This window comes from Rhineura floridana, chromosome 2 (genome assembly GCF_030035675.1).
Source record: "Rhineura floridana isolate rRhiFlo1 chromosome 2, rRhiFlo1.hap2, whole genome shotgun sequence".
Classification (NCBI taxonomy): domain Eukaryota; kingdom Metazoa; phylum Chordata; class Lepidosauria; order Squamata; family Rhineuridae; genus Rhineura; species Rhineura floridana.
The window spans coordinates 46,735,784-46,759,435 of record NC_084481.1 but is presented as its reverse complement, the minus strand read 5'-3'; the positions used below and the strand labels follow the sequence as shown (position 1 = coordinate 46,759,435).

Below are 23,652 nucleotides of genomic sequence, written 5' to 3'. Positions count from 1 at the left end.
GCAGGAGTCAGATCTTGCGCAGTGTTTTGAAAACCTTCCCAATACTTGCTTTTGTGGGGGTAAAAGCATGCTAATCCCATATGCCCAGAGTAAATCCCATTGAATTCAATAGGACTTACTTTTGAGTAGACATGGTTATGAATGTGCTGAAAATCAATGGGACTTTGGAGTGAATGTAAAAAAGAATTGTGTTTGTGCCCTCCGGTCCTATTTTAAAGCAAGTAGGCAGGGCTTACTTAGGTATTACAGTTTTTATTCTGTAGGAGAGTAATACTGATTTTTTTAAAACTAATACTGATTTTTCTGCAATGACCAACTGGTTTGACAATAAACTATTATATGGGCTGTATGTATTTATACATCTGCAGTGTGTGCGTGTGCGTGTATGGAGTCTTTCCAACACCCCTGTGAGGTAGGGTTGGAAACCAAGGCAGCTCACAACAAGAAATAAAGCCATTTAAAATCCAATAACCATAAAAACAAGTATAAACAGTTGCAAAACAGCGTAAAGTGGCATGATTCGGAATTTTGGGTTGTGTGAATGAAGTTGCTTATCACTTGAGGTTGCATTACTGTCCCTGTTTGAGTAAGCCCCACTGAATACACTGGGACTTGCTTCTGAATAAATAAACCTAGGATTGCACTATAAATATCTTTACAGTTTGTGTTAATAATAAATATATTTGATAGTCATGCTTATATAAATATTTCTTCATTTATCATATTTTTGGTTTTTGGTTAGGAATCCTGACTGGTTGTGAGATGCTGAGTTTTTTGCCTTACTTATAGGAATCTTGTTGTGGTTGGTATGGTATTACATTTAGGAAAGTGTTACTGCCTTCTGTGTTTTTTTTTCCTATTTGCATTTCACTTATCTTTAACCTCACTCCGTTACAGCTATAGAAGCAACAGCAGCATATGCAAGATAATTAACTCCCATTAGTGATAAGAACAAGAATTTATAATTATTATTTCAATTAAAACAAGAGGCTTATCAATACTTTGAAGAGGACCAGATATTTATTTTCTTTCTGAGCCCAGGACTGGGTCTTTCATGATGCCCGGTGGGGGGGGGGAGCAGGAGAGTAGTCGATAAGACAGACATCTTGGCATTGGTAATCTAATTAGCAAGGTACGTGTGGGGTTGTTGCACACTTCCAGGCCCAGTTTCATTTTGAGTATGGAGGTAGAAACTGTGTAGATGTGGTTGATCAAAGGGAGAAGAAATTTTGAGTTAAGCAAAGCTCTGCTTTTATAAAACCTAAGAAACATACAGATACTTCGAATGTCTGAGTGCCTGCACCAGTGGAATACTGGAGGAACTTGTAAAACTTGCTGCAACAGTATTTAGAACTGAGCATGTGGTGTGAAAGACTCCTTTTCCTAACATTTTGGCTTCTTGTTTTTCTCCACCCACCACATCTTTGAAATATATCGTATATGGTTAACCGTACTGCTGCCCTGACTTACTTTATGTTTGTTGCTATTTTGTGTTTTTATTATGTTTTTATATTGATTGTGTATTTTTATTGTTTTTATTATATTTGTAAGCTGTGCTGAGCTCTGTTTTTATCAGCAGAAGGGCAGGATATAAATCCTCATAATCAATCAATCAGTATTCCATAGTGTTGGAAACTAGAGTCTAGGCATTTAAGGCTGAAAATGTTGCTTTTTAAAAAAAGATTTCTCATATCTTTCCCCAGTTTTTGGTGGTAATTCCTAGGCACAAAAACAAAACAACTGGACAATCCAAATTTTAATATGCAAATAATATGCACAATATGCAAATAATATGCAAATACATTACATAATATGCAAATACTTTATATAATATGCAAATTAACCTGCCCGGATTTGTGGAACTGGAATATGGCAACCCTATTCAATACTCTATCTGGTGGGCCTCAAATTTTAGTTTCTTCCTTCTCAATTCTGTACTATATCCTATGGAGAAAGCCACTGAAGACTGCTCTCACTGTGTGTTGGTGGCTGCCCATGCTTGGAAGCCTTGTTCCAGGCGGGCTTTATGTGCTCTCTGCAGGCCCTCTGCCTGGGCATCTATGTGGATGCTGTGTTTGTGCCTTCTCCTTCCTCCCCTTTGTGTGTGTTGCACTCCCAAAACCAGTGCTTGTGAGTGGCACAAAGGGAACTGAACGTTTGCCCACAGGGAAGCCTGGGGCCTTGTACAAGCAGAGTGATTGATGGCTATCTCACTGGGATTGGTGGAATGGAGTGCTGTGGTGTTACCTTGCATGTTGCATATGTAGTGATGCAGGGGTGCGTCCATTGTGAGTTCACTGGTTTCTGCCATGTATGGGTAGCATCTCTTGCACAGTCCCTGATTCATGGATGTGGGGATGTTTCCAGGGACTTTGGGTGTGTGTATGACTCAGAGCTTGGAAAAGTTACTTTTTTGAACTAAAACTCCCATCAGCCCAATCCAGTGGCCATGCTGGCTGGGGCTGATGGGAGTTGTAGTTTAAAAAAGTAACTTTTCCAAGCTCTGTATCTGTAATTGTTATGTTGGTTTTGTATTTTCTAGTTGTGTGTTTTTATCTTCCTGGATTGGGATTGGATTCGATATATATCGACTATTCTGCTGGTGTAGCTCCAGCTTATCTGCAGACCTGTGAGTATCAGATTGTTCTGTCCATCATTAGCATATTCTCAAAGGTGTAAGGGCAGAATGGGTTTTGGTAATTCAGGCAGGAAGTGAAAGCAGTCCTGGTCATCAGATCCCTTTTACCTCCCCCTGCCCAGAAAGACTAATAAACTGTAAGCCATCGAAAAGCTATCTAACTGTGCAAACACAAGATAGCTGAAATCCCAAATCTGCATTTATTTATTTAAGAACATTTACATTCCACCCTTCCACGGTAAAAGCTCAGTATGCACTCAGAGTGGAATGTTATTTTAAAACAAAACAACAACAAATTAAAAAGAGTAAAAGAGACAAGAGACAAACACCTGCTAAAATATTGAAGTCAGCCTTTAAACCTATGCAGGGTAATTTTAAAAGCTTGCAGCACCACCACCAACAACAGGTTAGCTAAGTAACATAAGAGAGGTAAAGAGAAGCCCAACAGTTTCAGTTTGGCTGAGGGCCCTCAGAAGCCTCTTTCAAATACCCCAACCAATTAATCTGAGCCAAAGTCGGAAGAGCCTCCCTCTGATCTTAGGAAGTAGGCCGGATGTTGTGGGAAATGGTCCTTTAGGTAGCCTGGACCCAAGTCATTTGAACAGCTTGATATGTGCCCAGAAATGAATTAATAACCAGGGCAGCTATTGTAAAATGCACATGATGTTCTCCCACATGCAAGCATTCACTAAAACTCTTTACACTGCAAGTGTTGAAGATAATTCAGTCGTGGTTTTATCCTGACTTCTGGCATATCATTAGTAATCAGAAAACATATTTCACTCAACCTTAAGTACTGATGCAACACTTGCCTATGTAATAGAACCAGGACTTGCCTATAAATAACCTTCCTTACTCATCAGGCTCTGCCCAGATCAAATTAGTCAGTTAATGTTTGAAGGGTGGAGATCAAAACCTTGAACCACATATCAGATACACAAATTGGAGTTATCAGATGTTGATCACTGAGATGTAACATCAGGAGATTGGTTTGCTTTAAGTCCAGATCATGCTCTGATTTTAAAGGTTTGAGGTTTATTGCATGTGCAGCAAATGTGCTCTTCTGCATTCTGCTTCCCAGGAATGAGACAACTGGTTAACACAAAAACCCTGGGTAATTCTAAGGATGAGCTATAATAGCAATTTTGTGATCATTGTTATCTCCCCAGCAGTGGCTTGCTCTGAAGATAATAATTATTGGCTACTGAGACAATTTGAATTATTCCCAGTGCTTTCTTCCAGGCCAATATTTTTAAATACACAGTCCTGCCCACTAACACCCTACCCCAGACTTAAAGGACAAGAAAGCTCAGTTCAGCCAAAACCTGCCAGTGCTTATGCGTATCCTAGCTTCTCTAGTCCCTGCAGATTTTACCCTCACAGAGGATCCTGCAGTTCTTAAGGTCATCTACATTTGCATGCCACATTAATTATGTAACAATTCTAAGGCTGGGTTTTTGGAGTACTATATCATAATGACAATTGCCAATTTTCCTTCTATTCATAGTCTTCTAGCAACTAGATCCACAAGCTATTTATGTGCCAGGTTACCTTGGCACACTGGATTTGATGGACATACAATTGCCACTTCTGTCTGGCTGATCTGATGCACTATGCCTTGGTTTGATTAGATTTGTCGAGAAACAGATGGTGTCCCACGGCATTCCATCTTGTCTCCCATTAGGTGTAACATATATCTGAAACCTTTGGAAGCTGTCATCAGAAGACATCTCTCTCTTCTATCTTAATCAGGAGAGGTGGTTCAGGTGCTCGACCAGTGCTTGGAGATGATGCTGGTCTGGATATGGGCCTATAAATCGAAGTTTAATCCTGAAAAGACAGAGGTGATATGTGTTCTGAGTTCCCTGATGTGAAAGATGGGGAGATGCCTGTTGTGAACAAGGTTATACTCACTTGGAAGGAGCAGGTCTGCAGGTTACAGCTGCTCCTGGATCCAACACTGTCACTGGAGGCTCAGATGGCCTTGATGGCTAGGAGTGCCTATTTTCAGCTATGGCTGGTTCACCAGCTACAGCCTGTCTTAGACAGAAATGATTTGGCCACTGTACTCCATGCACTGGTCACCTTAGGGTTGCCAGATCAGAAGCATCCCAAACCCTGAGATTTCAGGGGTGTGCCTTGGTGATGTCATAGGGGTGGGGTCTAGTGATGTCATAGGGGCAGGCCCTAGTGATGTCATTAAGATGATACATTAAGCATCAACCACTGTTGCTTGGACCATACCACTGAAACAAAAAAAAGTCTGATTGGAAATTAAGATAGAAATCTTAGCTAAATGGGAGTGTTTCCAGGTCCAGCTGAAGTGACGGGATCATTCCTTCTCACCTGCTTAGAGAGCCTGGGTAAAGAACATTTAATCTAGCCTACTTGCTTCTGGCAAGAAGGTTTAAGTCCCCTCAGGGCAGGGCAGTCACCAGAATGCCATTGTAGGAAGAAACTCTAGTGTCATGGAGATGTTAGATGGGAGCACTCAGGAGTAAAGATGGATGCCCCTGAAGGCTGCAATTCTAAACACACTTACTAAGGGTCTAAGCCCCATAGACATCAACTGGACTTACTTCTGAGTAGATATTGTTAGGTTTGTGCTGTTGATAAGGCTTGAATAGGGATCCTCTGCAATGATATCCGTATCAAAGCAGAGTTGGCAAACCCCTCCCCGGAATGCCCTGCCTCCCTTTCAATGTAGCTGCTCCAAACTTCTTTACAGACTTGACCTTCACTGCAGAGAGAGGTTTGAGAAATGACAAAGAGTTAAGAAGATTCTCTACCCTTTTGTGTCTACCCTGTGTGCTGCTATAAACACACTTTGACAGCCGACCCAATTGTAGTGAGTAATCATTGACAGTGAGAACACATACATGGTTTGGTCTACCTTCACAGGCAGTAGATTGGAAACAACAGCAGTTGAAGCCACACTTTCCAGTATGTGATTTTTTTCTTACCACTATTGGCAAGAAACAAACCATCATGCAAATAACAAGGTGCATCATCACTGGGTTTAAAAGGGTTGAGCTGACCACATGGAACCACTGTTGTTGCTTCTATGTATGTAAGGGAGCAAGGTCTGAGGTAAATGAAATGCAGATAGAAAAAGAAAAGACAGTGATGATTTCCTAAATACCATACCATACCAACCACAACAAGATTCCTGTGAGTAAGACAGAAAAATCCCACAACCAGTCAGGATTCCTGACCAAAACTAAAAAAATCCTGGCAGTCAGCCAAGGTCATAGAATCACAGAATAGTAGAGTTGGAAGGGGCCTATAAGGCCATCAAGTGCAACCCCCTGCACAATGCAGGAATCCAAATCAAAGCATTCTCGACAGATGGCTGTCCAGCTGCCTCTTGAATGCCTCCAGTGTCAGAGAGCCCACTACCTTTCTAGATAATTGATTCCATTGTCGTATGGCTCTAACAGTTAGGACGTTTTTCTTGATGTCCAGTCGAAATCTGGCTTCCTGCAACTTGAGCCCGTTATTCCGTGTCCTGCACTCTGGAAAGATTGAGAAGAGATCCTGGCCCTCTTCTATGTGACAAACTTTCGTGTACTTGAAAAGTGCTATCATATCTCCCCTCAGTCTTCTCTTCTCCAGGCTAAACATGCCCAGTTCTTTCAGTCTCTCCTCACAGGGCTTTGTTTCAAGTCCCCGATCATCCTTGTTGCCCTCCTCTGAACCTGTTCCAGTTTGTTTGCATCCTTCTTGAAGTGCAGAGACCAGAACTGGATGCAGTATTCAAGATGAGGCCTAACCAGTGCTGAATAGAGGGAAACTAATACTTCACACGATTTGGAAACTATACTTCTGTTAATGCAGCCTAATATAGCATTTGCTTTTTTTGCAGCCACATCATACTGTTGGCCCATATTCAGCTTGTGATCAACGACAATTCCAAGATCCTTCTCACATGTTGTATTGCTGAGCCAAGTATCCCCCATCTTATAACTGTGCATTTGGTTTCTTTTTCCTAAGTGTAGAACTTTGCATTTATCCCGGTTGAATTTCATTCTGTTGTTTTTAGCCCAATTCTCCAGCCTATCAAGGTCCCTTTGAATTTTGTTTCTTATCTTCCATGGTATTAGCTATGCCCCCCAATCTTGTATCATCTGCAAATTTGATAAGCATGCTCTGTACCTCCTCATCCAAGTCGTTAATAAAAATGTTGAAGAGCACTGGGCCCAGGACTGAGCCCTGTGATACCCCACTTGTTACTTCTGCCCAGTTTGAGAAGGAAATCCCTGTGCATCACAACCTGACCCGCGGGCTGCAGTTAATGCAGTATGCTGTGGCACAGTCGCTGACATGAGTGAGATGCTATCAGCACATAATACCTCTGCTCTGAAATCTGCATTGGTTGCTGATTTGCTGCCAGGCCAAGTTCAAAGTGTGCTTTCCATGTTATGGGTGCCACATAGTACTTGTTCTGCTCTTGTAAGAAATTGATCCTTTAGTGTGGCAGTACCTACGCTTTGGAACTCCCTGCCTATTGACATTAGCAGGTGCCTTAATTGTACTCTTTTTGGCACCTGCTAAAATTATTTTTGTTTAGGCAAGCCTACCCAGGCATGTAGAAGCTATTGTATTTTTTATCAGTTTTTAACTCATTGTCGGTTTTATTATTGTGAATATTTTTAAATACCTGTCTGTTTTTGCAAATAATTTTATTGTTTTAATTCTTTCTGTAAACCGCTTTGAGATTTTTTACAATAAAGCGGTATATAAATGTTGTAAATAAAATACATAAATAAATTTTAGAGTCACTGTGGCTCTTGGGTCTCTTTCTGTTTTTAGGAACAAAGGAATCTGCTTTAATTACTGTATATCACTTGGGCCTGCCCCTATGATATCACTAGAGTCCGCCCCCAAAATCTCAGGGTTTGGGATGCTTCTGACCTGGCAACCCTATCTGCCAGTGTTATCTGTGATTGAATTGACACGCCCACTGATCCCTTTAGCCCCTCAACCAGTGGCTTTGTATTTACTGAAAAAGAATAAAAGTCACAAAGTGTTTTATTTCCTCTGGAGAGCTGTGATAAGCTGATCAGAATGGACAGAGTCTTGTATTAATAGGAAAGATACTGTGTTCAGTGGGATTCTATGGAAATTTTGAAAGAGATGTGTACCTGTGGGATTTTGGAGTATTGAAGTAATAATCCAGGGTGGGGAAAACAGGAAGGTAGCAACTATTGCCCTTGGAGTAGGACCACAACATGGTACTGGTCATCCTCTCCTGTTAGAGGTGCTATTGAGGGAGGAGAGTGTTTTTGATCACTGTCAAGGTCCTCAGTGTTGGCCTGAAAAAGACTTTGATTCAGATGACACACCTGTTGACCCTCTTCAGCATCTCTCACACAATATCCAGCTGATATCTCTAGCGAACCCACATGCAGGGCTCAGAGGCAATAGTTCTCTTCTGCCGTTCTCTCCAGAAAACAGCATTCAACAGCACACTGTCAACGATCATGGAGTTTCCAAACAGCTACCACGACCAATACCCAATAACAGATCTATTTTCCATGGATTTGCTTTTTTTCCCCTCAACTTTTTTCCTTTTGTATTTTTGTTTTAAAGGGGATTAGCCTGAGAGCAGGCCCTGTGTTATTTTTTTAATTTTCCTATGCACCTAGACATTTCAGGTGATTCATAAATAACAACAACAGCGGATAATTCTGTCAGACACTGGTCAATATGTTATTAAAGAGGACATTTTCTTTTTTACAAAATGACTTCGGCGAACCCACTTTTGAGTACAGAGGGAGAGAAACCTCCAAGTGGGGTACACTTCAGCGCCTCTTAACCAGCGCCTGCAGACACGGTAGCAGGCAAGACTCTGATGCAGCGGCGGGAGCGTTAGGACTGGCGTGCATTCAGCTGCCTGACATTCCTAGAAGCCAATCAGAGGGCACGTCCTGAAGTACCTTGTGACAAACAGGGCGGCCCCTTCCCTCTCAGCGCTATGCAAGCACAGCCTCCAGGGAGGGAAGCAGGAAGGCTGGGCGGGCCCAGTTCGGCTGCTGTTGCTGCTTAGGGAGGGGTTAAGAGCAGCATCAGTAGCAGCGGTTTTCTCTGCTCTCGGATTCAAGGCATATTAAGCCAGGCACACTTACGCACACACACGCTTGAGCATCCTTCTCAACAACATCGGCAAACCAGAGAGAAGGAGAAAAGGCGACGAGTGGAGGGGAGTCCGAGCCAGACAAAGCAAAGATGGCAGGGATCCTTGCTTGGTTCTGGAATGAGAGGTTCTGGCTGCCGCACAATGTTACCTGGGCGGATCTGAAGAGCACCGAAGAAGCCACCTTCCCTCAGGTGGAGGATCTCTACCTAGCCTTTCCCCTGGCCTTCTGCGTCTTCATGATCCGCATGGTTTTCGAAAGGTGAGGCTAGACTGGATATTTCTCCCCCATCCCCCCAGAAATGCCTATTCAACCCATAACAAATAGCTCCAAATTCGCTTGGTTTGTTTGTTTTATTGGGATATTTGTGTCTCTATCTGGAGATACTGGCGCGGGTGGGGGAGAGGGCTTGCAGATTGTAACGCATATAGCCTCATGAGTTGGGATTAGAGGGTGTACAGATCAAACTTCTCTGAAGAATAAGGTTGGGGGGGGGAGGAGAGAAATGTGATTTTCATATTAGCAGCTTTGGTCCAATGTGCCCACTTGATTTATAGACTTAAAAAAGTGCACAGTCAAAAACAAGTAGTTTTAAAAATTATTATTAGAGAAGCTTTGGAGTTAAGCTTTGGACCACCTTCCTTTCCTTAGCTGGTGGTATCAATGCTGACGATTTGTGGTGGGCAGTGTGCCTGCATGATGGCATTCATGGTAAAAATTCATTGATAATGACTTGTTAGTATAAGAGGGGTGATGAGGAAACCATGTGCTTAATGTCAAGGGAGAATCCTATCTTTTTTAAAATGAGGATTCTCCTTGATGGTTCTGCCAACTTCCTTTAAATAGTCTTCATTGCTTCATTTCTAAAATGAGGAAAGCAGGGTTTGGGCCAGGGAAGTCTGTTTGGAGCTGGGGCCTCAGACCTGAGAACTGCTGTCTAATAGAGTTCTGAATACATGATTGGTGAGACACTCTGCACATGGCCTGAGTGTACATACCCTTAATCTCATACTCCAGATCTGAGCGGTAGCATTTGGAGCATGGCATGGGTCTGTGAGTCCTTGCTCAAAATGTGATCTGAATAATCCCTAAAGCACTATTGCATGTGGAACTCCTGACTGAAAATAATTTTTCTTATTTTAAAAAAGGTAACGTGTATAATGTTGACATAGCTTGTACGTTTTTAAGTAAAAGAGAATCAGGGTTGTAAAACAAAACAGTAAAAAGCTATACACCGAACAAATGATATTTCATTATTTATTAAGCTAGGGATCTCTATCAGTTTTTAGTCTTTGATTTCCCCCCCAAATTATTTACTCTAGGAAAAAGCCTGATGGTTAAGTTGACAATTTTTCCTTTATGCTTTCCTTGTTGTTCAAGTGAGGAGCTGGTTCCCTTCATGATGAACACAAGGCGTAAACACAGCAGATTGACTTCCTTTTTGAAATATGGGAATACAGATTAATAATTGCCATGATAGTTAACTGAGACACAGTAGGAATTTGCTAACTCAAAGAGTGAAGATGCTGTGTAGTAAAAATATCTAATTGCTGGCAGCTAGTTTTCCTGGAGGGTCATTTTGGGTAATTAGGCACTAGTCTTTTCTCCAATATTGGCAACATTTGTTTGCTCATTCGTCACCTGGATTCTTAGAAATATGCCTCCCATATTATTGCTTTTCTTAATTTTCCCCATTATCTTGTTTTTTGGTGTGCGTGTTAAAAAAAAGAAGATGCTGCTTTGTTGTGGTTTTGAGAGCCTCTATCAAGATAGCAGCTCAAAGCTTTCAAATTTAGTGTAGTGCTACTGCCTCACCTGGTGCAGAGGAGTGGTTGGTGATGGTGTGTGCCCCCACTTTTTCTGCACTACCTGCCTGTCTACCATTATCTTCCCTGGTTCCAGCCCCTGATTGTCTGCGGTGGAGTTCTTGAAGGAAACTTTGTAAGTTTGACCTGTACGCTAAAGCTGATGCACATCTCTGAAAGCAGGGGCGGGGGGGGGGAGAAGGAAGAGAGGTCTTACGTTAGTTTCTTGTTTTTATTAATGCATTATGCTATGTACCCTTGAGAATTTTGTTTTAGAGGAGGACATATGAGAAAGGTATGGACTGCTGCCTGGGCTGCAGGACTGTGTTGGCATGGTAGCCTCAGCCAGCCCAAGCTCCAGCTCTCCTCTCTTGGTGCTGGTGGCTGTGGGGGAAGTGCGCAGGGCACGTTTGCTCAGCGCAGCCATGGAAGGAGTGCATGATGGTGATGCTGCTGGCTGTGCCCTTTTGCTTGTTCTTCTTCCTAGTGTCCTTAGCCTCTCTGGCAAGTGACTGACTCCTCTGGGTCGGTGGTAACAGTCTTTTCTGTCAGCTCAACAGGGGTGCAACAGTCGCTCACCTCTGCCTGTTGCTGCAGGTTCCTTTTGCCCCTTCATCTCAGCTCTTGTTTTGGGCTCTTGTTTTGGACTGCAGCTATTGCTGTCCTCCTCAATCTCTTAAGCAATTGTCATAAAGCACCTCTTGGTCTTGCGGATCCTTCTTTTAGAATGATATAAAATTTGGATTTTTAAAAAAATTCTGGGAATTAGATAATGTTCAGCTGCTATGGAATAAAAGCAACACAAGTGTAACAATAAAATAAAAATAAACTTGCATGTTTGTAAAACAAGAAATCACCTGGTCGGAAGGGAGTTGTTTCCAGTCAACAATGTTTTGCTTTTCATTATTCACAGGTATTCCCCATCTCAAATGTAGCAGTTCATCTGCTCTTGCCTTGCTAATTTAAACATCCTATTATCTCTCTTGTTCTTCATCAGCAAAGAGCAAATTCTTCTTGACATTGCACATTTTTAAGAGCCCAGAACTGAATGTACACTGAGCAATTTGATTACCTGATGCTCTGTATATGTTTACCAGAGTGGTCAAGCCAAATATTTCCTTCTGAAGACCATAATCCTTTATAACTCTGCCTTTTATAATACAGCGCAATGTCTGTATATGAATTCCACATATTTCACATTATTGCTTTTTATAAAGAGAGAGCAAGCTCAGTTTTCACTGCCTACACTTGAAAAAGGAGTCAACAAGGAAGTAGGACTACATGTGGACTAGAGATGGAGCCAGGGAACACCATCTTGCTAGGTTTAGAGTCTCTAGACCCTGCAGTGGAAATGCCATGGCAATACAGGGAGCTGGGAACCATAGAGAGGTGAGGAGGGGCAAGATGGTATTTATTTATTACATTTATATCCCGCCTTTCTTTCACCATGGAACCCAAGGCGGCATACATGTTCCCAGGCGGTCTCCCATCCAGGCATTGACCAAACCCAAACCTGCTTAGCTTCAGCAAAGTGGTGGCCTTATGTGCCTTCAGACCATAGCTTGGAACAAGCCAATTCTTAGGCTTCTGGGAATGGCTTTGAAAAGTGGCATGTCACGAAATAGAGTCCTCTGTTGGGGCCCCTTCCTACAGAATCCTAAGAAGTGAGCTTCTATGAGGAAGATGAGTCTCTGTCAGACTTCTCAGAATCTCACAACTGTAATTCTCAGTTTCTTGTGGGAAATAATGTCAGTTAAATGTCTTAGTATAGATTTGCCCCTATTCTTAACAAAGATACCCAACTGAGCAAAGAGCCATATTATACATAAGTGAGGCTAGGAGATCCGTAATCAATCTTCAGGATTTTGTGTTTTGTTCTTACAGAGACATGTTGGCTTGGGGTTTGTGTGTGAAACTTCGATTACAGCAGTGAGACTGGGGTGAGTTGGTGAGTGCTCACTCCTTCTCCTCCATCCTCCCATGATAGTTTAATGATTAAAACTGGCCACATATATCAGTCAAAAATCACAAACAATCCATAAAGATTGATTGTGAATCTTCCAGTGTCACATAGAGATTTGGCCCTAAGATGTTAACTACACACAATACGCAAATGCATGTGAGACATCATCTGTGCCATTTTGTTTTATTTATTTATTTATACTTAAATTTGTTAAAATATCCCCTGCCCTTTCTCTCAAAAGAGGGCAGCTAACAGCATAAAATGCACCATAAAACAATTAAAACATCAATCAAATGAAACAGTGTCCAAGCTAACAGCTCACACCTAACTTTTTATCCCAAAGATTTAAGACAATTTTTTTTAGATGAGAAGCAGCTTTGGTAGGTGGAAATTCTGAATGGAGTGGCAGTAAGTGGAAATGTGTGTTGAACTTGCTGGCTGTAGCTTCTCCACATCCACCCTTTACAATTTTTTCCACCCTGCCCACTCATCAGGGTTTCAATTGTATGTTGACCAAAGCAAGATTATATTAAGATAGCTCAATATGATGTAAAGTTCACAGTATATAATTTGTGTGGCTTATTCTGTGTTCAGAATATGCTTTTTTATGCAGAGAACATACAACTTAAGTTTGTTGTTATAAGCACATGCAAGCTTGAGTTTCAGGCTCATGCACTCTTTTCTCCCCTTCCTGTTCAATTTGGTTTCAGTTTTATGAAGAACCATAGCTTGACATTTTGTCAAAACCCAGGGTACAGTGGTTTGCAGAAGCTATAGTTTGCTCTCAAAATGTGTTTTGGGATTCCGATTTGTAGTTTTGCAAAAACCCTTGTTTGTTGGGTTTGGGAAAAAACAGTCAGCAATGGCAGGTCTCAAATGTGGAATGGAAGCTTCTAATTTCCTCCCCTCATGCATGAAAGGGAAAAAGAGAAACATAATGTATGAATGAGGGCTTAATGATTCCATCTCTGTCCTTTCAATGCATTTTGTGAGTTGGACTTAAAAAGGCTTAATGCAGGGAGAGTTTTTTTGATATGGGCCACGCAAATGGCAGTTACATATGCACACCAGCTTTTGTTTAGGATAGAACAGTTAGCCAATGGTGAAACTTCAGCATGGGCTTTATAAAATTGTATTTAGCTGCCTTCCCCTCGACCACCTTGTAATTAAAATTGCATTTCCTTTTTTAACCTCTTCAGGCAAATGTCTTTAAGCACCTTGATCTTGTGGAACATTTCCATAAGCAGACAATACATTGCATTCATATTACTCAATGAACTAGAAAAATTGCTGTGTCTCAGAAATACTGATTGGGGAAAATACCAAATATTTCATGCTCTTAGCAGCTTAGAATATATTGGCATCCTTTTTGAACTACAAAGCTGGGCATTTTCACAAGTGACACGAAACACCTTTAGTCTGGAATGTGTTACTGGTACTAACGTGAGACAAACTGGAAAAGGTCTATTTGTGGTATTGATATTGTTTCTCATTTGCTTTACAGATGGGGAAAATACAAAATGTATTTTTATTGACAATTGTAAGGTTCCGATGTAATTGTGGTCTGATAAACCATGGCTTATTGGACTGACGTTGTTAGATCTGAACCAGGCCTTTATCATCTTGTGCTTTACCTATGTTAAGCATGACAAGAATCTATTTCAAGTTAAAAGCTTAAAAGGTTTTTATTAGCAATGCTGATTTTTCTTTTGGAAAAATGAGCAGGAAAATCTCCCCTCCTTTGTGTGGAAACACATGAGGTTCTGTAGTTTTGCATCCTTGTTATCTTACAATATTTTATTATTATTTATTTATTTATTAAATTTATTAGTCGCCCGTCTGGCTGGTTTACCAGCCACTCTGGGCGACGTACAACATAAAAACATAATTCACATTAAAACCTTAAAATTCCAACAATAACACTAAAACCTAACCCACTTTAAAAATAAGGAGCCCATATAGATTTATTTATGTAAATATATTTGTATCCTGCCATTCCATGACAATGGCAGCTTACAAATTCAATTTAGAACGATATAAAATACCAATAATAAACTTTCTAAAACCTATAAGGCAATTTAAATAGCAATTTAAAGCAAATTAGTTACAACTAAAGGCATGGACAAACAGGAAGGCCTTCTCCTGGCATCTAAAAGATTGTAATGACAGCTTAAAGTGACATACAGTAGGGCCCTGTTTTGCGGCGCTGCACTTTGCAGCATTCCACCGATACGGCAGTTGTCAATTGCAGAAAGGCCCCGCTCCTACGGCGCTTGTTCCACTTTTACGGCGTTTTTTGGGCATCAGGCACCATTTTAGACAATGTTAGTCAATGCGTTCCGCTTTACAGCAGATTTCGCTTTGCAGCGGCGGTCCAGAACGGAACCTGCCATGTGAGGGGGGCCCTGCTGTACAGAGAGTTCCATAATCAGAACTCCCACAGAAAAGGCTGTGACACCCTAATAAGGTATTTGGATGAACTTGCTGGCAAGGTTCATATGGGGAATGTGTTCCTCTAATTAACCTGGATCCCAGTCTGTTTAGGGCTTTATAGGTTGAAACCAGCTCTTTGAATTGTTCCCCAAACAAACTGGGAGCCAGTGAGGATCTTGTAAATGCTAGTGAAATAGTTTCACTAAGGTGACCCAGTTAACACTGGTTGCCACTTTCTGGATAACTTGTTTTCTGAGATTTTCAGGCACAGTCCCTCGTTTGTAGTCATCTATTTTACTACGCCTTGAACTACACATCCTCATTGCATGTTGTATTCGTTTGATTTGTCTGTGTGGTAAGATATTTTGAGGTGATAAATCACAGTAAGGTAGTCTGGTAATTTTATATGGGCTGTCTAATGTAGTTCTCACTGAGGTGCTAAACCTGTGCCAGTATTCTTTTTAGCTTCCTCTCAAGACATGCTAGTGTATTTTGTGTGTCTTTTTATTTATGTACAAAGGAACATTCAGTCACATGAGCTCCCCTGTTGGTCTGAAGTGGAAGGCTTACTGCCCCATTGAGATCTAGGATTAAATTCACTAATAGGCAAAGCAACCTTGCAGTTTAAGAACGTACCTATAGCCAACAGACATTTCTATCAAACTTTAAAAAGTGGGAAATTGGGCAGCTTTAGTGAATACACCAGGGGAGCAGGAGACTTGACCTCCTGTCTGAGATATGGTACTGCCCTACAATTTTGTAAAAATGGAAACACAATTTGGGTTGGTCTTTCACAGTCCAAACCACTTCTTGTGTACCTTGGAAGAATTTGGTAATGTGTGCCTCTGAGCATATGGTGAGTGGTGGCAACACCTGCAATTAGGACTACATCTCCAAAGATGGAGAATTACATTTTTTATGTTTCTTGGTGTTCTTCTTGTTTTGATTCTTTCCTGTGTTACTACTGTTTCTATAGAGAATCTAACCTAGAAAATTATATTTCTCTCATTATTCATCCTAGAAATCTGTGTCAAATTTATTTTTTATTAATTTCAAAGCCTTTTTATTGGTCAGCGTCATATGATGGGGAAGACAGCCTTTTGTGTTTCAAACTGGAGGTTGTGTTCCATTTCTATTTTGGGTACATTAGCAGTTGAATCTGAAACTGCAGTTTGATGTAAAATCAACATCATTAAGCAGTGAATCTAGCTGTTGGAAAAAACAAACTTGGCCTGCCCAAGATTCATATTTTCAGCCTGCTATGCTTAAACCACCTTGTGATGTTCCTATATTAATGTATATATGGTAAGTGTTGGTTGTTTAGAAGATACATGGTAAGTGGAGTGAAAGAGGAGGGGGAGTGAATGGGCAGTAGAATGCTAGATGATTGGCTGAGTGTTTAAAATGGCTGAACGTATAGAAGGAAGAGTGAGAGTGGAATCTGGGGGGAGAAGAGAAAGAGTGGGTTGCTTGGTGGGGTTTGAGAGAGTTGTTTGCCAGGAGAGAGTGAAGAAGGAGGGGGGTGGAGTTCGGATTAGTATTGAGTAAAACCATATGCTTATGTGCCTTAAGAAGAAATCTTGTTAATCTTGTTAGCTTTGTTATCTTTAATAAATACTTAATTTGGTTTACCAAAGGCTTGATCCTTGGCTGGGGTTTCACAGACCAGAAGGGAGGGTAAGGTAATGACCAAGGCTGAAGGGGAACTGTAACAAATGGTGGCAGCGGTGAAGAAAATAACAATACCAGTATTCAGAGTCTCTGGGAATACTAGTATTAGGACGTGACTGGTGGTTGCCTAGCAGGGGGATCTGTTGAGATCTGTGCTAGAGCGGGGAGAGAAACCATAAAAAAGGACAGACCGGACTGGTGGAGTCCCTGGTGGTGCCTAGTGACAGGCAGTAGCCATGCGCAGGTAGGAACCTGACAGGGAGAGCCAGGGAAGGGCGTCACAGGTGGTGGCAGTAGCGGTGGGATACGAACACAGGAGAATATGTCACAGGTGTTGGCTGTAGCAGTGAGATACGAATACTAGAGAATCCCTACCAGTGGTGTGGCAAACAGAAATAACAAAACAAGATTACTTGTGAGAGTGACTGGCAAAGAGTGTGTGGCAAAGAGTGAGTGATCCCAAACACCATGACTGAATATATAAAAATGAAAAGAGAGGAGCTGGTGGAGAAGTGCATAACATTCAATTTACCTCACGAGGGTAAAGGGGTAAATGAATTGAGGGTAGCACTTACAGGATTTGCAACTGCCCAGCAAAAACAACCTGTCAGGGAAGAGACCCCAGAAGGATATTTAAGCAATCCCGCTTATATAGAGTACTTGAGAGAGAAGTTAAGACGGGAGGCTGAGGAAAAAGACAAGCAGAGGGAGTTGGAAGCTGAGAGATTGAGGATAGAAGCTGATGGGAAAGACAAGCAGAGGGAGTTGGAAACTGAGAAGTTGAAGATGGAAACTGAGAGATTGAGGATGGAAACTGAGAGAATGAGAGTGGATGCGGAATTACAGGCAGAAAAATTAAAATTGGATAGAGAGAAATTTCACTCTGAGGAGACAAGGAAAAACAGAGATGGAGCAAAAATAAAAATTACTCCAAAGGACTTTGCTGTCTATGAGCCTGGTCAAGATCCTCAAATTTACCTCAGCACCTTTGAAAAAGCAGCTCAGTTGTGGGGGCTACCTGAAGATAAATACATGCAGTATTTATCAAACCTGATCAAAGGGGAATTGGCTGAGGCATACCAATATTTCCCCTCAGACAGGCCCGTCACCTATGCTGAATTCAAAGAAGCAGTGTTTAAAAGATTCAGACTGGGGCCTGATTATTTTAGAAAGCTTTTCAGAAACTGCCAGATACAGACAGGGAGGTCTTTCGTGGAGCTGGGGGCAAAACTGATGGACATATTTGGGAAATGGCTGACAAGTGCAAAAGCTCAGTCTGTGGAGGAGGTGAAAAACCTCATGATATTGGATCAATTATACCATCAGTTACCACCAGAAATAAGGCTCCTGGTCAAAGACCGTTCCCCTACATCGGTGCAGGAGGCCGCAGAGATGGCGGATCACTTCGCCTCCAACAGAACTGGCTGGGTGGGGAAAACATCAAGAGATTTTAAACCCAGACCATATAACGCTGGCAGAAGGGATGTGGTACCACAGAGAGTGAGTCCTCCAGTAAAACCTGAAGGGCACAGGACACCCCAGAGTGGATCTGTGTACCCTAAAAGTGAGGAGAAATTATGCTACAAATGTGGTAGACCGGGACACCTACGTTTTCAATGTGAGGTTGCCAACCCCATTAGTAATCCTGCTCAGACAAGGGCAGTGAAAACAGAGCCCAAGGCTTTAGAAACAGCTAAAAAGGTTCAGTTCTGCCAGATAAACTGGACAGAAGTAACAGACCTTGATTCAAGTCTGAGAGAGGAAGTGAGTGTACAAGGGGCAAATTATTGGGCATTGCTTGATACTGGTGCCGCTCAGACATTACTGAGGCCAGATTTAATAAAATCTGAGGTAATATTACCTCAGGAAACTGTGACTATCCAAGGAGTGAGGGGTCAACCAGAAAGTTTGCCTGTGGCCCTGGTGGAAATGACTTGGAGAGGCCGAGAGGGCCGATATAAAGTAGGCATTAATGCCCAGCAACAAGAACCAGTAATACTGGGAAGAGATGTAATGGGAGCCCAAGGAAAGATCTATGTAGTGACCAGACAGCAAATTGGCAGAGAAAAAGAAGCCATATTAAGGGGGGCTGAAACAAACAGGGTGGAATCTGTTAACCAGCCTCAGGTCACCATAGCAACCACTAGCAGGCCTGCTGAAGGAGACAAACGGTATCAAGTGGTCGCTGATAAGAAAGAAGCAGAGCAATTCAGGGAAGAGCTGCATAAAGATATAAGTTTGAAGCAGATAAAGGAACAAGCTCTGACCCAACAGATTCCTTTCACTGACAAACTGAGGAATCAAGTTGTGTGTGAGAATGGGATTTTATATAGACTGTGGATGCCCGCTGAGATAAAGGATGAATGTGAACTAGTGAAGCAATTGATAGTACCTAGCAAATACAGAACCAGATTGCTAGAGGTAGCCCACGATGTCCCATGTGCAGGACATCTGGGAATAAAAAAGACCAAGAGGAGATTGGCGGCACATTATTATTGGCCAAACATCTCCAAAGATGTAAAACAACATTGTCTATCTTGTGGAATATGCCAAAAGGTGGGAAAAAGTGAAGACTAAGGCACCCTTAAAGCCCCTTCCTATAATTGGACAACCCTTTTATAGAGTGGGAATAGATTTGGTGGGCCCTTTTTCCAAACCCACAAGGCATGGCAAGAAATATCTATTGGTGGTGGTGGATTTTGCCACCAGGTACCCAGACGCAGAAGCACTAAGATCTGTAGAAGCCCCTGTAGTGGCAGAGGCTTTATTAAAAATCTTTATGAGGCTGGGTTTTCCTCATGAAGTGCTGACGGATCAAGGCAGTGTATTCGTGGGAGATATGGTTATGGCGTTCATACCCAGGAAACATGACAAATTACAGGCTAACTGGGAAGGACCATATACCATCAGAGAAAGGCTTGACACAGTGACGTATGTAATCACCACAGACCAATTAAACAAAAGCAAAGTGGTTCATGTAAATATGTTGAAGCCTTACCATACCAGGGATGTACAGGTGTTGCAAGTTACCTTATTCCCTGAGGGAAGTGGGCCTGAACTTCCAGATTTGGTACAGGAAAGCAAAGACAAAGGAGGGGTAGATCAAGTGGAATGGTCAGAGGAGGTGAAGGAGGAAGTAAAAGAAGAGATTCTGAGAGTTTTGAAAACCTATAGGAATCTCTTTAGCAACAAACCTGGCCGAACCAGTATAGTTATACATTCCATTGATACTGGAGATCATGCCCCAATCAGATCTGTTCCGTACCGTGTGAATGGGAAAGTTTTGAATGAGATCAAAAAGGAGGTGGAAGATATGCTGGAATTAGGAGTGATCAGGGAATCCATCAGTCCCTGGGCCTCAAGTATTGTCCTGGTTCCGAAAAAAGATGGAATGACCAGGTTTTGCATTGATTATCGGCTAATCAATAAAATTACTGTCCCAGATGCGTATCCTATGCCTAGGGTAGACGCAATGTTAGAGTTATTGGGGGCAGCAACCATTATCTCTACACTAGATCTCTGTAAAGGATTTTGGCAAATGGAACTAGACGAGCAATCCAGAGCCAAAACTGCCTTCAGTACACCAGATGGGTTATATGAGTTTGTGACCTTACCCATGGGACTAAGGAACTCACCAAGTTCATTTCAGAGGCTAATCAATACTGTGTTGCGAGGCATGTCAGATTTTGCAGTGGCCTATATCGATGACGTGGCCATTTTTAGCAAGTCGGTGCCTGAGCATGTGCAACACCTGACAACAGTATTGGAGGCCTTAAGAAAAGCAGGCCTCACAATAAAAGCTAAGAAATGCCAGTTTGGACTAAAGGAAGTAATCTATTTAGGACATAAGGTGGGGAGTGGGAAAATCACCCCCTTATGGAGCAAGGTGGAGGCAATACAAGCGTGGCCGATCCCCTTAACCAAAAAACAAGTAAGGGCATTTCTGGGTGTGGCTGGATTTTATAGGAAGTTTGTGAGAAATTTTGGGGAAATAGCAACCCCCTTGCATGAATTAACAAAGAAGAAGTGTTCTGAGCGTGTGGTATGGACGGATGAATGTCAGAAGGCTTTTGATCTACTGAAGCAAGCCTTGTGCCAAGGACCCATATTAATAGCACCAGACTATGAGAAACCATTCATCGTGGCTACAGATGCGTCGGACCTGGCGCTGGGAGTCGTCTTGCTACAGGAGAGAGAAGGCACCAGACATCCAGTGGCGTACCTGAGTCGCAAGCTGACGCCGAGGGAGAAAAACTATTCGTCGGTCCAGAAGGAGTGCCTAGCGGTCGTGTGGGGACTGAACAAGTTGTGCCCATACGTGTGGGGACGAAGATTCACAGTGACTACGGTCATCGGGCCTTGTTATGGTTGCAGACTATGAAAAACCATAACACTATGCTGCAGAAGTGGTCCTGGACCCTACAGGACTATCAAGTGGACTTCCAGTTCATAAAAGGCAAGGACAATGTACTGGCCGATGGACTTTCCAGGCAAGTGGCTGGGACTGCAGTGAAGTGTCCAGACGGAGGAACAAAGAAAGACATTTTCCCCATAGAGACTTTTATTTGTTAACGCGACGTATAAATCCTGGAACAGGAATAATACTCTGCCGTTGTTTTAAGGGGGGGGGAAATGTGATGTTCCTATATTAATGTATATATGGTAAGTGTTGGTTGTTTAGAAGATACATGGTAAGTGGAGTGAAAGAGGAGGGGGAGTGAATGGGCAGTAGAATGCTAGATGATTGGCTGAGTGTTTAAAATGGCTGAACGTATAGAAGGAAGAGTGAGAGTGGAATCTGGGGGGAGAAGAGAAAGAGTGGGTTGCTTGGTGGGGTTTGAGAGAGTTGTTTGCCAGGAGAGAGTGAAGAAGGAGGGGGGTGGAGTTCGGATTAGTATTGAGTAAAACCATATTCTTATGTGCCTTAAGAAGAAATCTTGTTAATCTTGTTAGCTTTGTTATCTTTAATAAATACTTAATTTGGTTTACCAAAGGCCTGATCCTTGGCTGGGGTTTCACAAACCAGAAGGGAGGGTAAGGTAATGACCAAGGCTGAAGGGGAACTGTAACAAATGGTGGCAGCGGTGAAGAAAATAACAATACCAGTATTCAGAGTCTCTGGGAATACTAGTATTAGGACGTGACTGGTGGTTGCCTAGCAGGGGGATCTGTTGAGATCTGTGCTAGAGCGGGGAGAGAAACCATAAAAAAGGACAGTCCGGACTGATGGAGTCCCTGGTGGTGCCTAGTGACAGGCAGTAGCCACGCGCAGGTAGGAACCTGACAGCGAGAGCCAGGGAAGGGCGTCACACACCTCACTTAAGGAAGGTTGGGCATTGTCAGTTAAAATAATAAAACACACCTAGAATTTTGCTAGAATATATTTCACCTCCCACTGTTTTATCTTGTGCAAACTGAGACACTTCTAATGTCCATTGGAGACTATTCTGCAGAATAGTCAGTGCCATTATTCACAATTGTTTTTGTTTTTTAGTGTATATTATAGTGTTGCCGTACTCCACATAATTACAGAAACAGAAGCAAAAGAAAATGCTTCACTAAAATTGCAAAGTAAATCAAACATAATTAAAGTGACTATCTGAACTATATCATCTCTCTTAATATTTTTGCTTTATCCCTGCGGAAACAAGAACAGCACAGCACATGTCTTGTTTATGTTATTTGAGCTGATTGCAGGTGTTGCCACCACTCACCATATGCTCAGAGGCACATGTAACCAAATTTTTCCAAGCTACACAGGAAGTGGATTGGACTGTGAAAGACCAACCCAAATGGTGTTTGTATTTTTACAAATTTGTAAAAATGTGACAGCAACTGTAAAGGTTCACAGGTGGAATAGTAAGGTAATTGTGTCCTCAATAGGGCAATTTCTTTCATCTGTGTAAACTGGGAACTTCCACAGCCCAGGGGTTACGCAAGCAACATGTTTCATTCAGTTTGTTATGTTTCTTACAAACATTTCCCAACATAAAACCATTGTCGCCTTACAGTAAATGATTTTGAGTTTCAGTATTTCAAAATAAAATATCCTACAGAATGAAATTCCAATGTACCATTTGTAATTCAATAATATGAGAGAATTGGTCAGGGGTCTGATTTCTTTTTCAAGGCACAGTATAGGCCCCTTTAATGGGGAGGAGTCTATGTTAAGGAATGAGCAACTTATTAACTGATTCTGGAAAAATATTCCACAAGTTACTGAAGCAGGTTTTCACTGTTTAAGTATGTCTCAAAGTCCTTTCAGTATGTGGCTTTCTGTGACGTAGGCTGCATAAGCACTATACATTAAAAGCACCCCCCAAGGAATCCTGGGAACTGTAGTTTATCCCTCACAAAGCTACAGTTCCCAGGATCCTTTAAGGGGAAGAACATGCTTTTGATGTGCATTGAATGTATGGTATGTATGCAGCCTAGTCAGAGCTTGGAAAAGTTACTTTTTTGAACTACAACTCCCATCAGCCCCAGCCAGCATGTGCTGGCTGGGGCTGATGGGAGTTGTAGTTCAAAAAAGTAACTTTTCCAAGCTCTGAGCCTAGTTCATTCTAAACAATATTCTAAGATTCATCTGGAGACTGCATTTCCCTCCTTAAGACAATGGAACTCTTCTTGTAAGTTAGAAAAGGAATAGTGCTACCCTATTTTTATTAGAAATAATTTTCTTGTGGATTCATGTTTGAATTCTTTTTATATGTAAACTCTTAATCAAAATTGCAATATCCCAGTTTGAAGCTGGTTCCGGGTCGTGGCTTGTTCTGAAGTGCGTAACCATAGTTTCTCAGTGGAACAAAATGTGAAACAATGGTTAATTTCCTCATTGCATTCAGCTGAGCCACAAAAGAAGCAAAGGGGCTACAGACAAAGGGCTCATTTATATCTCAATTTATTAATCCAATGTATGGTAATCCAAACTTGTGCCTGTCTGTTCCGTTGAAAATGCCTTATTTATCAGACAGCTGACTGAATGTGTGTATACAAACAAGGCCT

General features: G+C 41.9%; 1 protein-coding gene across 1 annotated transcript in view; it reads left to right on the top strand.

The window, feature by feature from the left end:
* The first annotated feature begins 8,587 nt into the window (after nucleotides 1–8,587).
* CERS6 (ceramide synthase 6) overlaps nucleotides 8,588–23,652 on the top strand; it is a 169,293-nt gene continuing 154,228 nt past the window's right edge. The window contains exon 1 of the mRNA XM_061608578.1: nucleotides 8,588–9,036. Within this exon, the coding sequence (XP_061464562.1) occupies nucleotides 8,867–9,036 (170 nt within the window). The 5' untranslated portion in view covers nucleotides 8,588–8,866. The remainder of the gene's footprint in view (nucleotides 9,037–23,652) is intronic.